Here is a 26785-nt window from a genome sequence, read left to right on the forward strand (position 1 = left end):
GGAGTGCCACAAGGATTGGTGCTGGGTCCACTACTTTTCGTCATTTATATAAATGATTTGGATGTGAGCATAAGAGGTACAGTTAGTAAGTTTGCAGGTGACACCAAAATTGAAGGTGTGGTGAACAGCGAAGAAGGTTACCACCGATTACAACGGAATCTTGATCAGATGGTTCAATGGGCTGGGGAGTGGCAGATGGTGTTTAATTTAGATAAATGTGTGGTGCTGCATTTTGGGAAAGCAAATCTTAGCAGGACTTATGCACTTAATGGTAAGGTCCTAGGGAGTGTTGCTGAACAAAGAGACCTTGGAGTGCAGATTCATAACTCCTTGAAAATGGAGTTGCAGGTAGATAGGCTGGTGAAGAAGGCTGCAACACATTTGCAGCTGTGATCTCCAGCATCTGCAGACCTCATTTTTTACTTGGTGAAGAAGGCATTTGGTATGCTTTCCTTTATTGGTCAGAGTATTGAGTGCAGGAGTTGAGAGAAGGTCATGTTGCAGCTGTACAGGACATTGGTTAGGCCACTGTTGGAATATTGCGAGCAATTCTGGTCTCCTTCCTATCAGAAGGATGTTGTGAAACCTGAAAGGGAACACACAGGATTTACAAGGATGTTGCCAGGGTTGGAGGATTTGATCTATGGGGAGAGGCTGAACAGGCATGGGCTGTTTACCCTGGAGCGTCAGAAGCACAGGGGTGACCTTATAGAATCATGAGGGGCATGGATAGGATAAATATACAAAGTCTTTTCCCTGGGGTGCAGGAGTCCAGAACTAGAGAGCATGGCTTTAGGGTGAGAGGGGAAAGACACAAAAGAGACCTAAGGGGCAACTTTTTCACGCAGTGGGTGGTACGTGTATGGAATGAGCTGCCAGAGGAAGTGGTAGAGGCTAGTACAATTCCAACATTTAAAAGGCATCTGGATAGGTATATGAATAGGAAGGGTTCGGTGGGACTAGATTGGGTTGGGATATCTGGTCGGCATGGACGAGTTCGACCAAATGGTCTATTTCCGTGCTATACGTTTCTATGACTCTATTTGATTAGGGTCACGTGGTGCTTTAGTAATTTTAATATCAATTTTCTGTAAAAAGATCGCTTGTTTGCAGCAATAAGCGGAGGAGCCTGAGAGAACTCTTCGGGCTCGGAGCTGGTGCCGCTACTCTGCTCATGGTTTTAGAACTTTAGCTCATGAAGGGCTTTTGCCCGAAACGTCGAATTTTCTGTACCTTGGATGCTGCCTGACCTGCTGCGCTTTAACCAGCAACACATTTTCAGCTCTGATCTCCAGCATCTGCAGTCCTCACTTTTTACTTGAACTTTAGCTCAAGCCTGGCTTGTAGGTATCTATGTTATAGTGTAACATTGAATCCATTTGTAAATAAAGGCAATAATTTAAACTAAACTGTCTGTAAGAGTTTTCTATTCCAGACTGCCACAGTGTATGATCCTTGCTGAACGTATTTTACGACTAATCACACGGAATGTAATTTAATTCCCCACTTGCTTATATACCTGTCTCATTTTTTTGGTGGACCTGTGAATTGGTGCTCAGGTTATTTGAACCTTTTACAGCTGTGTGTTTAATAAAGGGAGAAGAACATTTGTTGTAGGTGACTGGCATAGAAATAATATAACTTAATTATTAATCTAGGGAACACTAGACTATTCAGCACAATGTTTTGCCATGCCCAGAGCTGGCAGCTGGTTTGATATTGAATTGATCAATCATTGGAAGATCAAAATACTAGCCAGCTAACCACAGAGAATATTGATTTTATAAAAAAGTTCTTACTGGTTTTTGCAGATACAGAGGTATTTTTGGACATTTCAGGACTGGCCTTTTTTTAACTTTCTAGTTTTCTGTTCAGTTAAAGAATTGTTGAATGTCACAGACTGTAAGAAATCAGTAAATAATTCTGGGAGTCTACTGAAATTATTTGAAATCACCAGTGACTTCAAAATTAGATAAGTTTTCCACCGGCACAAACATTTATCATCCAAAGGTTGCGTGAAGATGTGGCATCCATTGTGTCACACTGTTTAATCGCAACTCTTTTCTTTCTCTTTTTAATATATCCTTTAGCTGTGTCTTTCTGTCTGTGAGAGTGGGTGATTGCCATAGAAGATTGGGTTTAAGTCCTAGATCATTAAATTACTTTGCATTTAGCTTTGTCTTGCTAAATTACAGTACTAATAAATTGTTGATTTTTGTTTCAGTTGTCAACTTGGTGTTCAAGATCTGTTATTCATTGCATCTGATTAGCAACAATTGGTTACATTTTGAGGGTTGTTCAATATTTTAATTTAATTATGTTGCTACTCCGGTAATAATAAGGTTGATTACGTTGGCTTACTATCCCTGGTCAAAACACTTCATGGAATCAAAATTGTTAATTGTTGAAAAATAATTTATTCCTATGGTGCAAAAATGTTCTCTTGAAATGTGTACAACTTGAGAATGTGGCTACGTCACTATGAAAATGTATTTTGAAATTATTGGAAATGTTGTAATGTTTCTATTTTTGGCAGGTTGATTCCCCTCTTAATCTGAAACATCCCCATGATTTGGTAGTATTTATGAGACAGGAAGCTACAGTCAACTACCTCAAAGAACTGGAAGTAGGTTGAGAAATCCTTTTGTTTGATTAAGGTGCATGAAATTTGGTGGAAGAGGAATTTTAATCAAAGAACTGGAATGTTTCAGATGTTTTGCAACTATTATAAGTAAATGTTATTATCAAGTGTTATGTTATAATAAAGGCTAAAGAGCAGCAACTTGCAAGACATTTTGATAATTATCAAGCTGGATAGTCTCGCTTGCAAACTTGCTCATTTTAGCTTATTTAAAATTTTCTGTACATTGGCTTCTTCTAGTATTTATAAGGTTTGTATCACTGTCCCTTCCATCCAGATTTTGAGTCACTGAAAATTTCTGATTTGTTTAATGGGAAAGACAAAAGACTCATTATTGAGTGCTCAACTATTGTATTTATTTGATCTACACATTTAGATTGTTGTCGTCTGAATCCAAATCCATGGAGGCAGGGTTTCATGAAAATTTTTTGAATAGAGGAGTGTACAATCTGAACAAGCTTGCTGTGGACACTACATGAAATAATGAAAATCTATATCCGATTGTAATCTTCAGCATGCCAACCTCTTGCAGATAAAAGATTAAAGTTCCTAATCTATGATCTGAAAGTATAGAGACTTTTGATGCATTAGCTATCAAATGCACCACTTCTCAGGAGGAGAATGGAACATTTTTATGAAGCTACTCATGATTTAACATGAGTAAAATGTTAGTAGCAAAATTGAAAGTGGGGTGGCTATGTCTAGCAATTAAGGAAAGGTCCATCGAGCAACCTTGATTGTGTGCTTACACTGTCCTCTCCAGCATACCAGCATATGTAATGTTCAGAGCACTTCCCGAAATGATCTTCATGGATAGGGCATTTGAATAAGATGGAAGAAAAAGATTGCTACTAAATAAAAAGTAAAAAAAGATGAGTTATCTTTTCCATTTTGGTTAATTCCTTATTTCTATTTTGGACATCAAATTGGCGAAACACTCCATTATTTCAACTTAGCTAGCTGGAGACGATGAGTGTTTTCAAGTATTTGGTAAAGAAAAGAACTTAGCTTCCAGGAAAATCTAAACTTGTGTTCTATTTATCTTAGTTACAAAGAAAGATCTATTACCAAGTTTTATTGATTCCAAATATGTGTGGATTTAACCATTTCAATATAAATTTCTCTAATCTCAAAACAGTTATATTAATAGACGTTGTGTGACTTTATTGTTTAAATAGAGAAAAATGAAGTCTTAAACCCTCATCTTTGCTATTAGATACAATAATTCAACTTTTTATACACAGAAACACTTAGTTGCTCAGAAAATTCATATAGAAGAAAATGAAGATCGAGACACAGGTTTGGAACAGAGACATTACAAAGAGGATTCTGACTGCATTAAAGCCAAAGTGCCTCTTGGAGACCTCGATCTATATGATGGAACATTCATTCCATTGGAAAACAAGGATATCAGGTTTAAAAAGGCGTTTTTTAAAAAAATATTTTCTTTTGCTTCTCTGCCAAACTGTGTGTATCATTCACCAGCTGACGAACAAGAACGCTATTCACCTACAAGCCAGTGACCGTCATGACAGTTCAGGGTTCAGTTTACATTGACTAGTAATCGAAATCAGTTATTTCTGCTGAGATGACATCAGGGAGCTGCTGTAGTGATGTTAACCATGAATCAATGTAAGGATAACTCCAAAAGGAGCTCTGGAAATCAGCATCGAGATAGACATTAATAATATATGGGAACTAGTGAAGAACGGAAATAGTTGCTAATAAAAGTTTATCTGGTGCCATCCTTTCTATCGGAGTTAACTCCTAATTTTCATTCCAATCAAGCTTTTCTTTGATTTCAAGGATTTCTTACTGAAATTATACTTTATTCATAACACCACCAGATTTGGTGTCTGATACAGAGGGACATCTGAAAAGTTTAACTTGGTATCAGAGGTGAACTGATGATGAAAGTTACAGTACGATCAGTTTTTTTTTCTGAGTGCTAAGTAGTTAGCAATAAGTTATGAAAATGCTATTATTTAACTAGCATTAAATGTGATTCCAAGCCAGAATATGTTAGGCCATTTACTTGATTATCCAAAAGGTGGTACTTTAGAAATAGTAAATAAAAACATGAAAAGATAAATTCCTCTTGAGGTCAAATTCCATTACTTTGAGACTATAAAGACATATGTCAAGAGTTGACTGAATTCTGTAAGATGGAATGGTGGTTACAGTATTATTTAGACATACAGAGGAACCTTGATTATCCGAAGAACACGGGCGGGGAGTATTTTGCTTGGTTTAATCCAATGCCAGATAACATAGTTAGCCTCGCATCGGGACCTTGTAATCTTGATCAGATCATCCAAAATTCGGTTAATTGAATGCTGGATAATCAAGGTTCCTCTGTAGACTTAAAATCTGAAGTCACTGAATTGTGAAATCAATGCTTCACTGAAACAAAAAATGACTAATTTGTGTGTGGTCTCTTAATTCTTGCAATGGTTATTAAGTTATAAACTTGCAACTTAATTTTAAGGGATGTTTTCACTTTGCATATGTATTGTAGATTCATACAGCATGGAAACAGACCTTTTGATTCAACTCTCCATGCCCACCAAGTTTCCCAAATTAGTCCCACTTGCCGGCATTTAGCCCTGCATCCCTCTGTTCATGTTCCTGTTCACATGTCATGGAGATATACAGCACGGAAAAAGACCCTTCTGTTCAACTCATCTATGCCCACCAGATAGCTTAACTAATTTGAGGGTGGCAAGGTGGCTCAGTGGTTAGCACTGCTACTTCACAGTGCCAGGGACCTAGGTTTGATTCCCATCTGTGTGGAATTTGTACATTCTCCCCGTGTCTGTGTGGGCTTCCTCCAGGTGCTCCGGTTTCATCCCACAATCCAAAGACATGCAGGGCAGGTGAATTGGCCGTGCTAAATTGTCCATAATGTTAGGTGCACTCATCAAGGATAAATATAGTGTAGGGGAATGGGTCTGGGTGGGTTACTCTTCGGAGGGTCAGTGTGCACCTGTTGAGCCTAATGACCTGTGTCCACACTGCAGGGAATCTAATTGAATCCCCCTCAACCCTTCCTATTCATCTCCCCATCCAGATGCCTTTTAAATGTTATTATTGTACCAGCTTCCTCGGGCAGCTTGTTCCATTCACACTTTTTCTGCGTGAAAAAGTTGCCCCTTTTAAATGTTACCCCCTCACTCTAAAGCTATAGCCTGTACTTCTGGACTTCCCCATCCCAGGGAAAAGACCTTGACTATTTACCCTATCCAGATTCCTCATGATTTTATTAACCTTTATAAGGTCACCCCTCAGCCTCTGACACTTCAGGGAAAACAGCCGCAGTCTATTCAGCCTTTCTATAGGTCAAACCCTCCAACCCTGGCAACGTCCTTGTAGATCTTTTCTGAACCCTTTCAAGTTTCATGTCTCCTTCCTATCGGAAGGATATTCAGAACTGCGCACACTATTCCAAAAGTCGCCTAACCAATGTCCTGTACAGCTGCAACATCACCTCCCAACTCCTGTACTCAATACTCTGACCAATAAAGAAAAGCATACCAAATGCTACCTTCACTATCCTATCTACATGTAACTCCACTTCCAAGGAACTATGAACCTGTACTCCAAGGTCTCTTTGTTCAGCAACACTCCCCAGGACCTTACCATTAAGTCCTGCCCTGATTTGCCATGTCTTTTAAATGTTGTAACTGTACCTGCATTTACAATATTCTCTGGCAGTTCATTCCATATACGCAACAACCTCTGCCTGTGAGGTCCTTTGTAAATTTTTTGTGTCTCATCTTAAGTCTGTGCAGTCAAATTTTGAACACTCCATTCTGGGGGAAAAAGACCTTTGCTTCACCTTATCTACGCCCTCATGATTTTATAATCCTCAATGAGGTCACCCCTCAGCCTCCTCTGCTCCAAGGGGAAAAAGTCCTAGCCTATTCAGCATCTCCTTATACATTTAAATTTCATATTTATGTGTCTATGTACATATATATTTTATACAGTTTGTATTTTATAAATATGGTATTTATAAGCCAATTTGCCTTTTAGTAGATTTTTTTGACTTTGCTACAGCTTCTTGTAAACTGCAGAAATTGACATTTCGTTCTTTTCTTATAGCCCTGAAGAATACATTGATACAAAGGCCCCATTACCTCAAGACCTAGACACACCAGATTGCACAAAAATGATGGATCTTCCATTTAGTATTCATGCTTTTCAGCATTTAAGGGTGAATGCTTTTCTGTAGACTCTTCTGATTATAACCGGAATTACACTTAAAATAACAATTGATTAAAATCTTAACTTCCGGGATTATTTTTAGGACTGCATGGATTTGTAATGCTCATTGACTAAATGAAAGGCAATAGTAATTTGTATTTTAAAAATACTTTTCATGTTAAAGACCATCTAATTTCTTTGCATGAGGAAAATAGTAGAGACTGAGTTGGTGGTAAGGAGTCCATGGGGGAATTAGCTGTGTAGATCTTTTAGGAGCTGCTACAGGCACAATGGGCCAAATGGCCGCCTTTTGCACCGTAAAATTCTATGATTCTATAATTAAGCTAATAATTGGAAAGTGTTTTAGTCAGTATGTAAGGTTGTGGTACAATAAAGTGGCATTTTGCTTTGCAGCCTAGAACTGTGTTGGATAACCCAGTTCTGCTGAAAACTAGCTTTTTAGCTACAATATGTGTACAACAGCAGGCCTGGAGATTTTTCGGAATGAAGTGTGTAGCTCTAATTTGTAGTCTAATTTTATTTCCAGTGTCAATAAATGTAAAACAACAGTATTTAATTTATTGAGAGCATTTTTAAACTACTGTCTGCTTCTGATGAGGACTTTATTTGGAAGAGTACTCTGGATGACATGACCGTTAACCCTTGGGAGTTGCATTTAAATCAGTCACCACCGGAGGACCTTAAAATACTATGTACTGTTTGTTTAGGTCCTAATTGAAATTAAGTTTAAATAAGGTTTTTGAATCATTTTTGTACCTGTTAGTAATTTTATTTTGAGAGGCATTAAGAAAATAAGAATTTGCTCTGTTCGTTCTTAATTGACATTAAGAAAACAATTGAATGCTAACAATCAAGTAGTGAAATAATGTTAACATTCATGTTCATGTATTTTGTAATACAATCATCTTTTCATATAAGATTTAACTGTCCTATTCAAAAAAAAACTCCTGTTCTAATCATGAAGGGCAAGAAAAGTCATCAACATCCTATAGTATGTGTCATAAATCAATTTAGACTAAAGAATGATGAAACTGCAGAAGTATTTTCTTTTAGTAAAAAAAATACTTACCGAAGTTTCAGGATTTGAAAATTGAAATGACTAGTAATACCTAAAATTTTAATTTTAGGGTATCCAAGAACGGATTAATCTTACAGCACCAGTGTTATCAAAAGAAGACCCCATCTTTATCAGCTTATCAAGAAGATTAGGTAGAAGTATTGAAGAAATAGGCCATAGAATTAATGCGGCCTTGTTGAAGGTACAATTTACATTTTTTACCTTCACTTAACATCTTACTTTTATTAGCTGTTAATGTATGAATACAGATAATGTAAGCTGTGCATGCATTTCAAAAAATGTATTTAGGTTCAGGTAAAGCAAATCAGCCTTGAAATGTCAATCCAATTACTCCAACTCTTCCACATTTTCCACACAGCCTTGCAAATTTTCTCCCCCTTTTTGGATTTATCTAATTTCATTTGGAAGTTAATATTGAATCAATTTCAACATGCTTTCACCGCAGTGTGATCCAGATCATCATTGTGCATAAAGAAAAGAATCATTTACCAATCACCTTGAATCTATGACCTCGGGTTACTTACCCTTCTACTACTGGAATCAGTTTCTCCTTGTTTGTTGTATCATAATTCTGCGTGATTGTGAGTATCTCTATTATATCTTTCCTCAACATATTTATTGTAGAAAGAGCATCTCAAGCTCCTCTAATTATTCCACTGGTAACATACTCAAAAGCCTTTTCTGCTCTAAGGTTTTGACATTGTCTTTGTGTGTTATGATCTGGAATGCACTACTAAAAGGTGGTGGGAAAGCAATTGAATATTGACTTTCAAAGGAAGTTAAATGACTTCATTTTATACTCCATGTTTCTATTTAGAAAACCAAAGCTACCATATGTATTTTAACAGCCTTTTTATCTAGCTCTGTCATCTGCATTTATTTGATTGCAATTTGTGTTTATTCCATTTAATTCATGCTGCCACTTGTTGGTCTTTCTACCAAAATGCTTCCCTTCAGAGTTCATTAAATTTCATCTACCATACTTTTCCTACCAGCCCATTACTATTTTCTCAAAAAACTTGACCATTATCTTGGAGCTCCATACTCAGCTCTTGACCATTAATATAAATCAGAAAGAGCAGTAGTAATTTATATTCACAGCTGGCTTCTTTCTGATCTGTGGGAGGAAGTTCACCACAGCTCTCTATTTTTTGTTCTTTAACTAATTTATGTTTATGAAACTGCTGTCGCTTAGGCTGATGAAAAAAATTGAAGCCAATGAGATTAATAATGTGGTAATTTATCAAAGCTTTTTTTGCAAGATCCGTTTACACATCAACCACATTATTACCAGAGCTCTATCAAATCAAACACAATTTGCCTTTAAAAATTTGTGCTGGTTATCATTTATTACTTCACAAGAATGGCAATGAACTAGCTGCCTTCTTAGTATCTTCTAAAATTAATGTATCATTAAATACTTAATGCTGAAAGTGCAGATTATTTTTCTAATCAATTGAACCCTCACCAGATGTTTATTGTGTACAGTCATACAGCACAGAAACAGACCCTTCAGTCCATGCTGATCATAATCCCTAACCAAACCCGTCTCATGTGCATGCTCCTGGCCCATCTCCCTACAAACCTTTGCTATTCGTGTATCCATCCAAACGCTTTTTGACTGTTGTAACAGTATCTGTATCCGCCACTTCCTCAGGACGTTCATTCCACACCGTGAACCCCCCCCATGTAAAACAATTTGCTTTTTTCAAATTCTCTCCTCTCAGCTCTCCCCGCCCCCACCCTACCTCCCATCCGTCGCTCTTACCCCCCCCCCTCCACCTCCTTTCCCCCGACCCATCCTTTCCCCCGACCCATCCTTTCCCCCCATCCTCTTTTCACCACACACACATCCCCCTTCCCCCCCCAATATTTGGGGATGAACACTGACTGAGAGAAACTTACACCATCTCCTTTCCTCACTCTGACAAAGAGCATCGAGTTCCAATGTCTTGTACCAATATCTTCCGTACAATTTTGGACAAACAATATAACACCTAGTGATCTAATATGTTCAAAATGTTAATTGAAATGAAATCCAATTGTGAATTTGGGATTACATACCCAACCGCTTACTCAATCGTGTCACTTTATGTTGTTGTCCTTCTTTTCATCTGCTTTAAGAATTGAGAACTAGTTTAAGTCTCCGCAACTTCCAATACTATTATTCTCGAAGGAGAGTTTTTGCTTACTGCAGCATGCTTTAAGTAAAAATGATGGTGAAACAATAAATAACTAGCTAATTTTCATGACATCTTCCAAGGAATAACTCAATAAATAATTGTCATTGGTAAAGTTGTTTCCATAATTGTATGATATTTCCAAACTCATTTTACAAGCTATATTCTGTTTGTTAAATATCAATTCATTCAGGACCACTTCTCTTCAGCCATATTATTGTCCAAGCTTAATGGTAAACATAAAATGAATTTATCTTTTCAACACAATTTCTATGTATGTAAAATGGAAAGTGACTTAAAAAATTTTGAAATTTACCATATTAATACATCACCAACTTGCTACATCCTAAATTCCATAAAATTACTGCTTCAGATATTTCTACTTCAACTTGAGGAATATGCAACATTCAGAAGTGCCATTAATCTGAAAGAACATGATCAATATTTGTTTAATATTTATACTGTTCACAAACCTAAGTAAAAATTATTAAAGAAATGTATTTTTTACATGAATAATAAGTCCTTTAATAGTTCAGTAGAGTGATCCCAAAGGTCACATTATATAATACTTTGTAATGGATTAAAATTGCAGATTAAGTGCCCACGATGATGCAAAGCACCATTTCAACCATTCCTATTAATCTAATGTTTCTGTTATTACAATGTTGTCATTATTTTCAGAATACATCATCATGGGTATTGTATAACATGGCTTCATTTTATTGGAGGATGAAGAATGAGCCATATCAGGTGGTAGAATGTGTCATTCGGGCATTACATTTTTCTCCACGGTAAGCTTTCAGAAACCAAGTAATAAACTTAATACCAACAGGGTTCCTCTTTGTATCCTGACCAATATTTCAAGGTCGAAGCCAGCAAAACCAGTGCTTATTTGTCTCATTTTCTTTATGTAGACTGGCAGTTTAGTTGAACATTACTAATTGCTGCAGTTGAAGAAATAACTAATTAGATGTAAAATGCTTTGCAATGGCATGTGCAGTGCAATAAGATTGAATCCGTCAGGTAGAAGTCATGCTTCAGGTATGCAAACATCTGTTTAGACCATACCTGGAATACTGTAAGCGGTTCTGAACATCACATCTTAGAAAGAATATATTGGCCTCGGACAGAGAGGGCAACATAGATTCATTAAAGTCTTACCTAGACTCAAAGATTTAAGTTACTTGGAAAGATTAAATAAACTTGGGTTGTAATTGATGAAATTTAGAAGATTTGATCAAGTTTTCAAGGTATTCAGAGTCACAAATGGAGAAAATACTGCTGCTGATTGTGGACAAGCTTTTTATTGACTCATGAGATGTGGGCATCGTTGACTGGGTCAGCATTTATTGCTCGTTCCCTTATTGCCCTTGAGATGGTGTTGGTGATGAGGTGAACTCTTGAGCCACTGCAGTCCACGTGCTGGTAGACCCACAATACTGTTAAGAAGGGAATTCCAGGATTTTGACCTAGCAACTCTCTTGGAATGCGATATAGTTCATCGTCTACCTGTGGCGCAACTTTCAATGTGGTAAAGAAGGCATCTGGCATTGCTTGCCTTCATTACTCAGACCATTGAGTTATAGGAGTTGGGATGTCATGTTGCAGTTGTACAGGATGTTGATGAGCTGAAAATGTGTTGCTGGTTAAAGCACAGCAGGTTAGGCAGCATCCAAGGAACAGGAAATTCGACGTTTCGGGCACAAGCCCTTCATCAGGAATGAGGAGAGTGTGCCAGGCAGGCTAAGATAAAAGGTAGGGAGGAGGGACTAGGGGGAGGGGCGATGGAGGTGGGATAGGTGGAAGGAGGTCAAGGTGAGGGTGATAGGCCGGAGTGGGGTGGGGGCGGAGAGGTCAGGAAGAAGATTGCAGATTAGGAGGGCGGTGCTGAATTGAGGGAACCGACTGAGACAAGGTGGGGGGAGGGGAAATGAGTAAACTGGAGAAATCTGAGTTCATTCCTTGTGGTTGGAGGGTTCCCAGGCGGAAGATGAGGCGCTCCTCCTCCAGCCGTCGTGTTGTTATGTTCTGCCGGTGGAGGAGTCCAAGGACCTGCATGTCCTCGGTGGAGTGGGAGGGAGAGTTCTCCACCGAGGACATGCAGGTCCTTGGACTCCTCCACCGGCAGAACATAACAACACGACGGCTGGAGGAGGAGCGCCTTATCTTCCGCCTGGGAACCCTCCAACCACAAGGAATGAGCTCAGATTTCTCCAGTTTCCTCATTTCCCCTCCCCCCACCTTGTCTCAGTCGGTTCCCTCAACTCAGCACCGCCCTCCTAATCTGCAATCTTCTTCCTGACCTCTCCGCCCCCACCCCACTCCGGCCTATCACCCTCACCTTGACCTCCTTCCACCCATCACATCTCCATCGCCCCTCCCCAAGTCCCTCCTCCCTACCTTTTATCTTAGCCTGCCAGGCACACTCTCCTCATTCCTGATGAAGGGCTTGTGCCCGAAACGTCGAATTTCCTGTTCCTTGGATGCTGCCTAACCTGCTGTGCTTTAACCAGCAACACATTTTCAGCTGTGATCTCCAGCATCTGCAGACCTCATTTTTTACCCCAGGATGTTGATGAGGCCACGTTTGGAATACTGTGTACTGTTCTGGTTGCCCTGTTGTAGGAACGATATTATTAAATTGGTGAGGGTTCAGAAATATTTACAAGGATGTTACAGGGTCTGCAGGGTTTGAGTTATAAGGAGAGGTTTGATGACCTGGGACTTCCTTCACTTATGTGCAAGAGGTGGAAGGGTAATCTTTTAGAGGTTTATAAAATCATGAAGTGAATAGCAAAGGTCTTTACCTTGGGGTTAGGGAATCCAAAACTGCAGGACATAATTTTAAGATGAGAGGAGAAAGGCAACCTTTTCACAGAAAGGGTGGTTTGTTTGTGGAATGAAAGAGGAAATGTTAGATACAGGTGCTGTTACAACACTTAAAAGAAATTTGCATAAGTACATAAATAGGCAAAGTTTAGAGACAGATGGACCAATCGCAGGAAAATGGGACTGGTTGATCCCATTAGGGAAACTTGATCAGCATGGGTAAGTTGGACTGAAGGGTCTGTTTGACTCTCTTTCCAAGTCAGAGTAGCTTGGAGGGGAACTTGTAACTGGTTATGTTGACATGTATTTGCTGTCCTTGTCCTCCTTCACTGATTTGAAAGATGAATCTTTGGTGAATTTCTGCAGTGCATCTGCTGCTGATACAGCCATATCTTCCAGGAGTGAAATTACACTCAAAATGTGATATAGAATGTTTTAACTTTGTTCCATAAGCTATGCTTGTAGGTGAAGCAGTTATTAATTTTCGAACTGATTTTACTAGCTGAGAGTATTAAAGGAACAAGGAAAAAGCACTTAATGGTTGGGTTAAATATCATCAAAATCTGAATCATCGATTCTTAGAGCACAGAAGAGATCCTTCAACCCATGGAGTCTGCATCAACCTCCCTACACCAGTCATACTTTGCAGCACTTGGCCCATAGCTTTGAATACTATGAATTTCAAGTGCACAACTAAATAATTTATCAAGGTTGTGAGGGGTTCCTGCCTCTGTCCTCCCAGGCAGTGCTTTCCAGATTCCCAGCCCCTCTGAATGAAAATTTTATTCCTCAAATTCCCTCAAAATCTCTTGCCCTTCACTTCAAAATGGCGCTCCTAATCATTGAGGGAGATCTCCCTTCAACTGAGGGAGCAGCTCCTTCCTATCCACCCTGTCCATGTCCCTCATAATTTTTTACATCTCAGTCAGGTCCCCCCTCAGCAGCCTTTGCTCAAAAGAAAACCACCTGAGCCTTTCTAGCCTCACTTGAGAACTACAGTGCTCCAACCTAGCAACATCCTGACTAATCACTTCTCCATCCCTTCCAATGCAATTATGTTTCACTGAATGATATTGAATAATCTCAAGGTTCTACATCGCTTATTCCTAATCTTTACTGCAGCAAAAATGACCTTAGTCATCAGTCTGTTTGGTGATCCATTCTTGGAGAGAGCTGCATTCTGATTTAGAGGACTACAAGCCTGTACTCTCATGAGAGGGGAACAAGAATATAGAGGAACCTCGATTATCCAAACGCGATGGGCGGGCAGTAAGTCTGCTCCCACCACGCCCCCCTCCTGCCCCCAAACACTCCTCTCAACCCCACACCCCATCCATCCTCACCCACTGTCCAAACCACATCTGCGCCCCACACTCCGGGGCAGCCCAACTGTACACCAATAGTAAGACTGGTGCTGCCTTTGTGGGGTAAGTCTCCAAATAGCACGTGTGCACGCAAGCGCACATGCACCAAAAAACGTTTTGACAGGTTCCCCCTTTGCCCTGTCCCGGACAATGTTGCAGAGATTATCTGGGGAAGGGAGGAGTTCAGAGTTCACCTCTGTGTAGAACTCCAGGGAAAGTGTGGGGTGTGAGAGAGGGGGCAGGAGGTCAGTCGTTTAGAGGCGGTGCCTGGACTGTCCAAGACTGTTCTCGGCCGAGTTCGTTTTTAATCATTGTACCTGTAAGCAAAAGACTTAGTGATAAATGGACAAAGTGTTGAAACAGCTGTTTGACGTAATGTTTCTATCAGGACCTTGAGATCCCCTTCGGATTGTCCGATTTTCAGACAATTGATATTTGGGTAATCGTGGTTCCTCTGTATATGTGATGTTACTGTCACATGCCATAATTGTTTGCATAAGGGATTTTAGAGTCATAGAGATGTACAGCATGGAAACAGACCCTTCAGTCCAACCCATCCATGCTGACCAGATATCCCAACCCAATCTAGTCCCACCTGCCCGCACCCGCCCCATATCCCTCCAAACCCTTCCTATTCATATATCTATCCATTGCCTCTTAAATGTTGCAATTGTACCAGCTTCCACCACATCCTCTAGCAGCTCATTCCATACATGTACCACCCTCTGCGTGAAAAAGTTGCCCCTTAGGTCTCTTTTATATCTTTCCCCTCTCACCCTAAACCTATGTCCTCTAGTTCCCTGACCTTAGGGAAAAGACTTTGTCCATTTATCAAACCATACCCCTCATAATTTTGTAAACCTCGAGGACCTCATCAGATGTACCCAAGAACTCTGTGGGAAGCTAGTGAAGTGATTGCTGGGCCTCTTGCTGAGATATTTGTATCATCGATAGTCACAGGTGAGGTGCCGGAAGACTGGAGGTTGGCAAACGTGGTGCAACTGTTTAAGAAGGGTGGTAAAGACAAGCCAGGGAACTATAGACCGGTGAGCCTGACGTCGGTGGTGGGCAAATTGTTGGGGTGAATCCTGAGGGACAGGATGTACATGTATTTGGAAAGGCAAGGACTGATTTGGGATAGTCAACATGGCTTTGTGCGTGGGAAATCATGTCTCACAAGCTTGATTGAGTTTTTTGAAGAAGTAACAAAGAGGATTGATGAGGGCAGAGCAGTAGATGTGATCTAACTGGACTTCAGTAAGGCGTTCGCCAAGGTTCCCTATGGTAGACTGGTCAGCAAGGTTGGATCTCATGGAATACGGGGAGAACTAGCCATTTGGATACAGAACTGGCTCAAAGGTAGAAGACAGAGGGTGCTGGTGGAGGGTTGTTTTTCAGATTGGAGGCCTGTGACCAGTGGAGTGCCACAAGGATCAGTGCTGGGCCCTCTACTTTTTGTTATTTACATAAATGATTTGGATGCGAGCATAAGAGGGACAGTTAGTAAGTTTGCAGATGACACCAAAAAATATATTTCATCACTTTTAGACACCGAGTTAAATTGTTATATTTGTGCGCAGGAGTCAACATCCCATGACTAATTCTACTTCCTCAATGGTGTGATGTCTAGTTCCACCCTATAATGGCATCTTTAAAAGCTTCAAGTGGAAAGGAATCAAATACTGTACTCTTCTAGATATGCCTGTGTTCCAAATACTCGTTGAAAAATCCAAATGTTAAAATGTAGGGAAAAAGTGTGTACTTGCATGTGATGCCAACAGACAAAGCATAATTTTGGACTTCTACTCATTTGAAATATGTCCATTCATAAGTAACTGCATCATTTATTTTGTACTAATTCTTTCATTGTGGAACAAAACCTAATAATGATTTATGAGATCACAGACCATGGGTATAATTTTATTCAGTGATTCAAGGTACTTTTTAAAAAAAAACTGTTATAACCATGGTAAGTGAATGTGAGGCCTGTGATTTTTCTTGTAGAAATTAATTACGTCAGGAGTTCGCAACTGGAGTCTTTCAGATGGTTTCAAGGGTCTGCTTCTTCCCGAAGGAATTTTTTTTAAAAATCCTGTTATGCAGTAAAGTTTCCTCCATGATTCCTAATTTGTGCAGTGCAGTGTACGTCACATAAGCCTGCACAGGATTAATCATAAGACGACAGACTCTGTTAGAGAAGGTGGTAGTACAGTAGTGAAATCATTGGACTCGTAATCAACAAACCCAAGAGATGGTAGGGAACCTGGCTTCAAATTCCACAGCAGCTGGTGGAATTATATTCAATTTTTTAAAAATTCTTCAATTAAATGTCTCAGTCAATTTGGTTCACTAATGTTCTCTAGGAAGGAAAACTGTTGTCGTCTAGCCTGCATGTGACTCTAGATCCACAGCAATGTTTGATTAGAAACAGGCCCTTCAGCCCAACAAGTCCACACCGACCCTCCGAAGAGTAGCCCAGCCAGACCCATTCCCTTACCCTATATTTACCCCTGATTTGGCAATTTAGCATGGCCAATTCACCTAACCTGCACAACCTTTGGATTATGGGACGAAACCAGAACACCCGGAGGAAACCCACGCAGACACGGGGAGAACATGCAAACTCCACACAGTTGCCTGAGGCAGAAATCGAACTCAGGTCCCTGGCGCTGTGAAGCAACAGTGCTAACCATTGAGTCACTGTGCCACACAGTAAACGGCAGTGATAAAATCAGACTTCAGGAAAACTCTGATGAAATGGGCAGCAACAGAGACCTGGGGGAACCATGTACAGAAAGTTAGAAGGTGATAGTTGTTGACTCCAATGTGGTTAACTGTCTTCTGAAATGAGCCAACATTCATTGCATCAACTGCTAACAAGTCTTTAAAAAAAATGGAACTAAACAGATCATCTTCATAAGGGTAAACTTAATCTTTGTTGACCCAGCAAAATCCTCCTTCCCATCATCTGGAGGCTAGTGCCAAAATTAGAATTATCTCACATGCTAGTGAAGTAACAGCCTGACATCATCATACTCATGACATCATTTCTTTCACGCCAATCCCAGATATCGCCATCCCTGTTCCACAAGCAGCCCAAAACCAGCAGAGGTAGTGCCATGGGCCTCCTCGGCATTGTCTCTAAACTCCATGAAGTCTCATAGAATCAGATCAATCTTGGGAAGGAAACTTGTTTATAAACATCTACGACTCTGCCTTCAACTGATGAATCAGTGCTCTTCCATTTTGAATAGCACAATGGAATAAATGGGGCTCCTGCCCTTTGATATTCAAGGAGAGTGAATTTCTCCCCCCCCGATCTGAGTGACAATTGGGATTGAGTTATTTTCCTGTAATGGTGCATGCTGTCCTGCATGCCATATTTAAATCAGAAGAGCAGAACAAGAAGTTGATGGGATCTGGTGTCTGTTTTGTGGAGTAATAGTCAGGAATGAATCAAAAGTCAATGAATGACAGACTTCACTTTCCTATTTATTAAGCGTTGCACCACTGCTCATATGTAGGACTTGTTTATACACAACTTACAATGACCGGTCGGCTGATCAAACTGCCTCTGCTCCCAACGTTGTTTGCCAACCAACTTCTAAATCCTAGATGTATCAATCAAATGAGGTGCACACAGCTGGGAAGTTTGCCCTTTTGTCTGCAAGTGTACCATTTTCCACTGGGAACTGAACAGAAGGTTAGCTGGTCCATCATATCTGGTGATCTGTCTGAGCTTGTCTTGAGATTTTGCTGTGTGCAGAGTTGCTGCTGTTTTTAAACACATGGCAGAAGTCGATCTGTACCAATAACAAGTTTCAAATTCAGTAAGAAAGATCAATAAAACTACATAGTTATTTGTATATTTTTTACACTGAAGAACAACTTCCATGAACTTTATAATACAGGAAAGGGTTCCCTAAAACAAAAAACAAGTTTGGAAATGCCTGCATTCCAGTATATGTATATACTTTTTTTTAAACAGGCAACATAAAGATGTAGCATTGATGAATTTGGCCAATGTCTTGCACCGAGCCCATTTCTCAGCAGATGCAGCCATATTGGTTCATGCTGCATTGGATGTATCCACGGACTTTCTCACAAGTCATTACACTCTTGGAAACATTTATGCTGTAAGTATGCTGAATATATTTTTCTGATTTAATTTTGTTTACATTCTTGTTAGTGTGATTAGTGGTCTTCAAAGTTTTATGCAACAGTTCTATTTGACATAGTGTACATACAGAAAAATTCATCTGTCATACTAGGAATTACTGAAAAGAGATGTGTTGCCAAAGCTTTTCATCAGAGCAAATGCCAGATTGCCGGATCATCAGAATGCCAGATTTCTTGCCTTTGCGCTAATGAGGACAAGATGAACCAAAATGATGTCTGTCTCTCTTATGCAACAGTTGCGTTCTAAGTTGCCTAACATCAGTCGGTCAGAACTAAAAGGAGAATTATTACATTTGTATTATTTTGTTTTGGTATTTTAACTGGAATGCATTAATAAATTTTGAAGTTTCCCTGTTTTACATACACACAAAAATCTTAATCACACACAGGACCCTGCTCTTTAAATGCAAGAGTGATTTATCCATGTGTTGCACCTTTGCCATTGAGGAAAGGGTTATAGACATTGCCAATCCCATCTGCATTCCCCATGGTCATACCCAGACCAGTTACAATCTGCATGCCTGGTCTGAATTTAACAAGCTCGATATAATTGACTGTATTCAGTGCCCTTTCCTCATGCTGTGCATGTTGGCAATTCCATTTTTTTTGTGACCCAGCCCTGATAAATGCAAGATGAAAAACTCTTAACTCTTAGCAATGTTTTAAGTTCTGTACTGCCAAGCAATTAAAAAATAACTGATTACTTGTAACTGGCTAATATTTTGATGATTGATAGAGTTCCAACTGGAATTCAGTTCTTTTCTTTGCTCCATTGTTTGAAATCCTAATTGGTTTTGGTTTAGTAGTTCTGCAACCATGACATTTTAGGACACGTCAAATAGCGATTAGCTAAACCATGCTTTCTACGGCAAGGAACAGGAATAAAAGTTAAAAGATGATTGATTCAATGAAAAATATAATGGGTCAGTTAAAACAGAAATATTTAATATTTTGTATGCAAAGATTTGGAAGAGGGTCATTGAAGATGTATGATGTGATAATGTGACTCTAACCAACAGTCACTGCAGCAAGAAAAGGGGGTTGCCTTTGGAGGCAAATCATATAACATTTGATCTAACAGGATCTTTCAAAAAAAAATTCTGGCATCCTAGTGGGAATGGATACACCAATTCGAGTTGCCCTGACAGAAGTAAAGATTTCAAGTGTAAACTCATTAAAGTCTAGAGCAGTGAATAAATTCCCTTCCTTTTCCCATGTTGGAGACTGGTATAACAGAGGTGAATTTTATGTTCTAATTTTGCATATCTTAATCCGACATTATGTGAAGATGCAAATCAGAGAGGTACTCCTTATTTTTAATATGTTTATCAATAAGGTTCACTCAAGGATAAAATATATTACAATACTACAAGTAAAGCTTTTCTTAAAAAAAATTCCGTTCTCCAACCCCATCACATGAATACAAGTAGCTACAAATAAAAACAAATTATAGGATGGAGAGAGGTGAAGAATTTAAAAGTTCAACAGGAAATTGTTTCCAAGATCTCAATGACATGATGTTGCTGTCTCAATGGTTTAAATCCAATTTTGCCCTGATACTATCTATTGGGTTTTAGTTTTGTTTAAAATTTTCTGGATGGTTTGTGTTCCTACAGTCAGAGTTGCCAATCAGACTGTTTTCACCTTGAAGAGAAAAAGTGTTCTCAGCCTGTTCAGCATTCCCTTTTCTGAGTGGATCTTTGTCCTGTAGTAATTTCTGAAACTGGAAGTCAGTGCTATGATCAGCAACAGCACGCCAATCAGTATGCATGTAATATTCAGTATGCATGCTGTATTCTTAATTCTAACTCCATTGATTGATTAAAAAAACTCGTTGAAGTGGTTTGTGTATTCTGTGTCAGTGGAGGTTACTGTTTCTAGATTGTGAATTGCAGTAGATGTATCATCTCCAACATTCCCTACAGTGTGAAGCAGTCCATTCAGCTCATTGAGTCTACACTGACCCTCCAGAGTATCACACCCAGTCTGACTTCTCTACCCTATCCCTGAAACCCTGGATTTCCTGTAATCCACCTAGCCCTTGCATCTTTGGGCTGTAGGAGGAAACTAGAGCACCGTGCGGAAATCCACACCAATACAAAAAGAATGTGCAAACTCCACGAAAGCAGAACTTGCAGACTCCACCCAGACAATTGCCCGGGGCTGGAATCAATTCTGGTCCCTGGAGCTCTAAGGGAGCAGTGCCACTAACCCACAGTGCCACTATATCAATCAAACGCGAGTTGAGGACCTTTCCATGCTTCCCACAGATGTAATTGCTAATTTCAAACCCCTTGTGGAAAAATATTAATTTCAGACTGTTTTTGGTCAATTCCATGTCGGTCTCATGAAACTTGGCCAACCTATTTATATCAGATAATACCATTTTTAATAAGTATTTTTGGTCCCCTTTTTTTATAGCCCACGTCTGTATGATCATACTCCGTCCTCTGCTCCTTCTTTCTCCCCACTCCCTTTGATCCCCTTAACCCTAAGAACTGCACCTAACTATTTCTTTGAAACATTCAATATTTTGACCAGTATAAGATGAATAGAGATTGTCAAAAGTAAGTTCCAAATGACATGAATGACCAAGTAGGGTAGTCAGTGCACAGAATGGAAAACATTTGTACTTTACAGTACCATCCGTATCAAACAAGTATAGAACATTTTTTCAGCATTATTAGTAACTTGAGATGAAATGTTGATATATCTTGAAATTTTTTCTTTTCCAGATGTTAGGAGAATATAACCATTCAGTGCTATGCTATGATCAGGCATTGCTTATAAGGCCAGGTTTTGAACACGCTCTGAGAAGGAAACATGCTGTCCTGTGCCAGCAGAAATTGGAACAAAAATTGGAGGCACAGCACAGGTATGATGGGCTTAAGAGAAACATAGTTGCAATTATGATTTAGTGTAGTACTGTAAGAAGAGTATAGTACAGAAGGAAATCAGTCAGCTCAGAAAGTCTGGACCAAGTCTTTGAAAAAGGAATCCTGTAGTTTCACTGACATACTCTTACGCCAAATTCCTGCAGTATGTTTTCTCCTTAAACTATTTATCTAATTCTCTGTGAAGACAACATTTGAATCTGCTGAACATCATGAAGTTCAGTGCTTCCTTTTATAGTTCATGCAAGTAATTCCAGCCGAATAATAACCCTCCTTCAACTTATCTAACAAATGTATCCATAACAGTTATTTGATAAGTTTAACCTGGAACATTATTTGTGAATCATTTCAGCTCCACTAAAATATTCTTAGAAAAGATATTTTGTACTTATCATTCAGTAGAGGGAACATCTTGATTTGCAGTGCAAGTAAGTTTATACGTTTTGCTCATAAGTTCATCCCATGTTTAGTTTCATTTTCCTTTTGCATTGTTGGAACTTAATATGATGATTCATGTATTTAGGTCTTTGCAGCGAACGTTAAATGAACTAAAGGAATACCAGAAGCAGCATGATAATTACCTGAGGCAGCAAGAATTGCTGGAGAAGCACAAAGTTATGCAAGATGAGCAACTGCTGAGAAATATAATCCATGAAACACAAATGGCTAAAGAAACTCAGCTCGGTAAATTCAGTTTTATGATGCAAATTATCAAATAGCAGTTTTGGAAATATCATCATACTCAAATGACGTTTTCGCAGCTGCCTGTAGGTAGATGGTTACTTTGTATATCGGCATAAGTGCAACAATCAATTTATTTTACAATATCCAAGTTTCAACAATGTAAATTTTGAATTATTTTGTCAACTTTTGGAACAATTTGGTCAGCTTTGTTCAAGACAGAGCATAACAAGGGCGATTATTTTGGAAAATACAATAATAAATATTGGAGCCAACTTATTTAATTTGTAAATTCTTTTTGAAAACTGTTTTGCAGCTACTTGTTTTATTTCAGGTTGTTCTGCTATAATGTCACATTTACATTCCTCTGTGAGGTCACACTAAGGAAACCCACCATAGAACACCGCGCTGTAAAGGATCACTATACAAAATCACTATATCCACTCAGTAGAAGGTTGACGTTGTCCTATCAGTGTCCACAATTTGTCAGTCGTATTATAGCCAATTCATGTTGATGAAATACACATTATACCAAAACGATCTGTACATTATCCAGGAGGTAACTTACAAAAAGATAGTTTGCAGGTGTTACGCTCCCAGGTGATGGTACTCCTGGCCAAATTAGATCTTCGAATGAAAGCTTGATAAATTTTTACTTTTGTTTTGTTAGTTAATGTGATGGTTAGTCACTAAGGTATGACCACACAAGACTGCAGATTTTGTTTTTTAAGAACAGAACTTTATTGTACAAAGAAAGAAATAAAACAAAAGCAAGGAACTATCGGTAGTCAGTTGAGTCGAACTCTTAAAAAGTTGAGAAAGTGGTGTTATTTGTCTGGACTTGAGTATTTGTAATGGATAATGATAGGAAACAGGTTGAAACTTTGCCTGTCTGTGTGTTTTATTTCTTACTAAGTGTCTTGGATATTTGCTGTGGATTGTTCAATAATTCAATGAGTCCTTTCCAAATCTGGCAGTGTGAGCTTTTTCACAAATCTGAGAGCCTAAATTTTCTCAATTCCAATAATCAAACATAGAAGTTTCAAACATTAAACATTTCTTTGAGGTAGCTGATCCCTGAACTTCCCTAAATCTCTCCTGAGAGAAAGAGTTTGTATTCTGAACAGAATCTTTAAAAACGTATACATCCTAAATTCTTTTGAAATTTGTAAGGACAAGACCACAATTACAGCCCAGTCCATTTAACTTTAGTCATGGGGGGAGATCCAAGATGGCGGCGACTCAGCAATTCTGAGTCTACAGAGCCCTTCCCAAAACCTGGGAAAAGTGGGTTTCCTGCCCCCACCACACTTGCCAAACCACCCAAAAAATTTCTTTAATCTTAATTAGCTGCTGAATATTATATTTAAACAGTCTAATACTGAGTGGATAATGAGTAAATCAAAGGGACCCCACAGCTCTCAGAAAACAAAGACCCCTCCCCCACCCTCCTCTCCTCCGGCTGCAGCTGATGTAAAAACGAGCCTTATAGAGATGATTGCTAGATTGGAATCGACACTCGTCAATTTCATCGCAGAATCCCGACAGAGATGGAATGCATTCGAAGAAAAGCTGCAGAAACAGAATCACTCTATCGGAGAATTGTAGGGCCGAGTGGAGGGGGCGGAACTAAAGGCCACGACCTCCGAGGCTGCAGCTCAAACAGCTGCAGAACAGGTACGAGCTCTGGAGCAGAGAGTCAGGGCCTTTGAAATCTACATGGATGATATTGACAACAGAAATCGGAGAAAGAATATTCGGTTGCTGGGCCTTCAAGAACAAGAAGGGAAAGGACAGTTAGCAGCATTTCTGGAGCGATGGCTGCCCCAGCTTTTAAACCTGGGGGCTGAAACTGACCGGGTAAGGGTGGAGTGGGCCTACCGGGTCGCAGTACGCGGATCTGGCCCAAACCAGCGCCCACGCCCGGTCCTGTTCCGGCTGCAGAGTTATAGGGAGAGGCAGATACTCCTGGATGCCTCCAGAAAGCTTGGAAAGGATCCTAAAGCTATGATTCATGAAGGATCCAAGATTATGTTATTTCAGGACTTCTCCCCGGCTTTGGCACGAAGAAGGAGGGCGTTTGATGAGGTGAAGAAATGTTTAAGGGACTTAGATATTCAATACACCTTACGCTACCCAGCGACGTTATGCTTTACCCACGAAGGATCCGAGTATAATTTTAGATCATCGGAAGAGGCCAAGAAACTTTTAGACTCGGTTAAATAAATCGTAAGAGACAATTTATGTTGGCTTGCCTCTCCCACACTCCGTGGGGAGAAATGGATACTTTATTCTACTTTACTTTTGCCTCTGGGAGCGGGGTTGTCTTCCTTGCTATGGTATTATACTTAACTGTAATCTGTTGGAGTTGTAATTTTATAGTTATGTGTGTTTGTACGTGGCATTGATGCTAGCAGATATACTCAGGTATGGGTGGGGAGGGGTGGGGGTGCGGCGCTCACTGTTAACTCTAGCTCGGTATTATATCTAAATCCTATTAAGGAGCGCCCGGGTTGAGGGTGGGACACTGTTTGGGAGAGGATATGGTGGAACGTTGGAAAGGTAGTAAGGCCCCCTGAGAACAAGGGGGAAGATCTCCATTCAAACATGTTTAATTTTTTTTTGTTTGTTCTTATTGTTTGGAAATAACTTCCTTTTTATCATACTGTTATGAGTGTATTAGAGAACATTTTCTCTTATTTGAAGGATGTAAGCGACTCAACTATACACTCTGGATGATTGTGGATTAGTTGAATTTTGATGATTATATATTTAAGATCTATTTTTATATTAATGTGTGTGCTTGAAAATTCTGCTTATTTTTGTAAATTTGTCAAAATGTTAAATTCCCAATAAAAATATCTATAAAAAAAAACTTTAGTCATGGGAAAGCTTCTGGTAATAATTATTCAGGATTTAATTAATAGTACATAGAAAAAAATGAATTGATTCAAGAAGAATTAGTGGGCGGCACGGTGGCACAGTGGTTAGCACTGCTGCCTCACAGAGCCAGAGACCCAGGTTCAATTCCCGCCTCAGGCGACTGACTGTGGAGTTTGCGCGTTCTCCCCGTGTCTGCGTGGGTTTCCTCCGGGTGCTCCGGTTTCCTCCCACAGTCCAAAGATGTGTGGGTCAGGTGAATTGACCATGCTAAATTGCCCGGGTTAAATGTAGGGGTATGGGTGAGTTGCACTTCAGCGGGTCAGTGTGGACTTGTTGGGCCAAAGGGCCTGTTTCCATACTGTAAGTAATCTAATCTAAAAAAAAGAATCAGCATGGGTTTTGAAAGGGTAAATCGTATTGCAGGAGGAACTTGAAGAGGTAGAAGAAAGGGTTTAAGAGATGCTGTAAATGTAATTACTGTAATTACATGCAATGCGCCAATCTTGTAAAAGGTAAAATGTAATTGTTCGATGCAGTGGCACAAAATAGGTTTGTGAAAAAGCTTTAGAGTGTTGAATAAAAGGAACTGTAGTAATCTGGATGCAAAATTGTTTCAAAAATACAGAACAGAGTAATAATCAAATCATATTTTTCAGAGGAACATTTGTAATGGAATTCATTAGGGTAGATACTAGGACCCTTGCTTTTCCTGATTTGTGTTAATGATCTAATTCTACTGTTCAGACGATTTCAAATTTACAAATGATGCAAAACTTGGAAATGGTATCAGTGTAGACAGTGTAGAACCTCAACTGGACATAAACAAGTGGGTGGATAGACAGCAAATGATGTTAAATGCCAAAAAGTGTGAGCTGATGCATTTTGGTAGGAAAAGCATGGACAGATATAACAAAATAAGGCAGAAACAATACTAAAGGAGGTGCAGGAGCAGAGTGACCTGGGTGTGTGCATGCATTCAGATTCTAAAACATGGGGAGAAATGAAAGCAATTAATAAAGCATGCAGTACTTTGGGCTTTGTTAATTGGGCTATTGTGTACAAAAGTAAAGACCTTCTGCTGAATTTATGTAAGATACTTATTCGATTTCAGTTGAAGAAATGTGTACAGCTCACCTTTTGGAAGAATGCATGTTAGGGAGTGCAGAAGAGTACATGGATAGTTCCCGGAATGAGAAAATTCAGTTCTGCGGATAGATTGGAGAGTTTGGGACGTCTGTTTTGGAGAGAAGAAGAATAGAATTTTTCAAGTAGTGAGGGGTCTAGATAGAATAGATGGGGAGAAATTGTTTCCACTTGTAAAAGAATCGAGAACAAGTGGGTGTAGATTTAAAATGAATTGTAAAATAAACAAATGTGATGTGAGAAAAGTCCTTTTCACGCAAGTAGCGGTTTGGAAATGGAATGAACTACTGTGTGGTGAAGGGATGTTCAGTTGAGGAATTGAAGAAGACACTAGAACACAGCTTAAATCAAAATAATGTGCAACGGTATGCGTAAAAAGTAAGAAAATGGCACTAAGTTTTGAGACTTATTTGGAGAGTTGCTGCAGACACGAGTCCAAATGGCAGCCTGCATTGTAACATTTGTGATTCTGTAATTGATCTGAAAATACTGCTGATGGCCTTACATGTTTCCCATACCTGTCATAAAGATAATGCTGTAGATATCTTTCCATCAGCACCACAGAGTTCTACATTCGCCAGCTTTTTGACAAAATGCTGGATTTAGTCACTTGCAGAAGAGTGATTTATTTTTTAAGAAGTAAACAATGCTCACATTTGCCTATATTTTAAAACTTAAAATACCAA

General features: G+C 39.3%; 1 protein-coding gene across 1 annotated transcript in view; it reads left to right on the forward strand.

Moving 5' to 3' along the window:
- ttc17 (tetratricopeptide repeat domain 17) overlaps positions 1 to 26785 on the forward strand; it is a 94367-nt gene that overhangs the window by 20158 nt on the left and 47424 nt on the right. Inside the window, exons 2-9 of the mRNA XM_060839078.1 lie at positions 2537 to 2626; positions 3886 to 4055; positions 6746 to 6857; positions 7996 to 8127; positions 10808 to 10917; positions 18308 to 18455; positions 21234 to 21373; positions 21916 to 22076. Of these exons, the coding sequence (XP_060695061.1) occupies positions 2537 to 2626; positions 3886 to 4055; positions 6746 to 6857; positions 7996 to 8127; positions 10808 to 10917; positions 18308 to 18455; positions 21234 to 21373; positions 21916 to 22076 (1063 nt within the window). The remainder of the gene's footprint in view (positions 1 to 2536; positions 2627 to 3885; positions 4056 to 6745; positions 6858 to 7995; positions 8128 to 10807; positions 10918 to 18307; positions 18456 to 21233; positions 21374 to 21915; positions 22077 to 26785) is intronic.

This window comes from Hemiscyllium ocellatum, chromosome 18, assembly GCF_020745735.1.
Source record: "Hemiscyllium ocellatum isolate sHemOce1 chromosome 18, sHemOce1.pat.X.cur, whole genome shotgun sequence".
Taxonomy (NCBI): Eukaryota; Metazoa; Chordata; class Chondrichthyes; order Orectolobiformes; family Hemiscylliidae; genus Hemiscyllium; species Hemiscyllium ocellatum.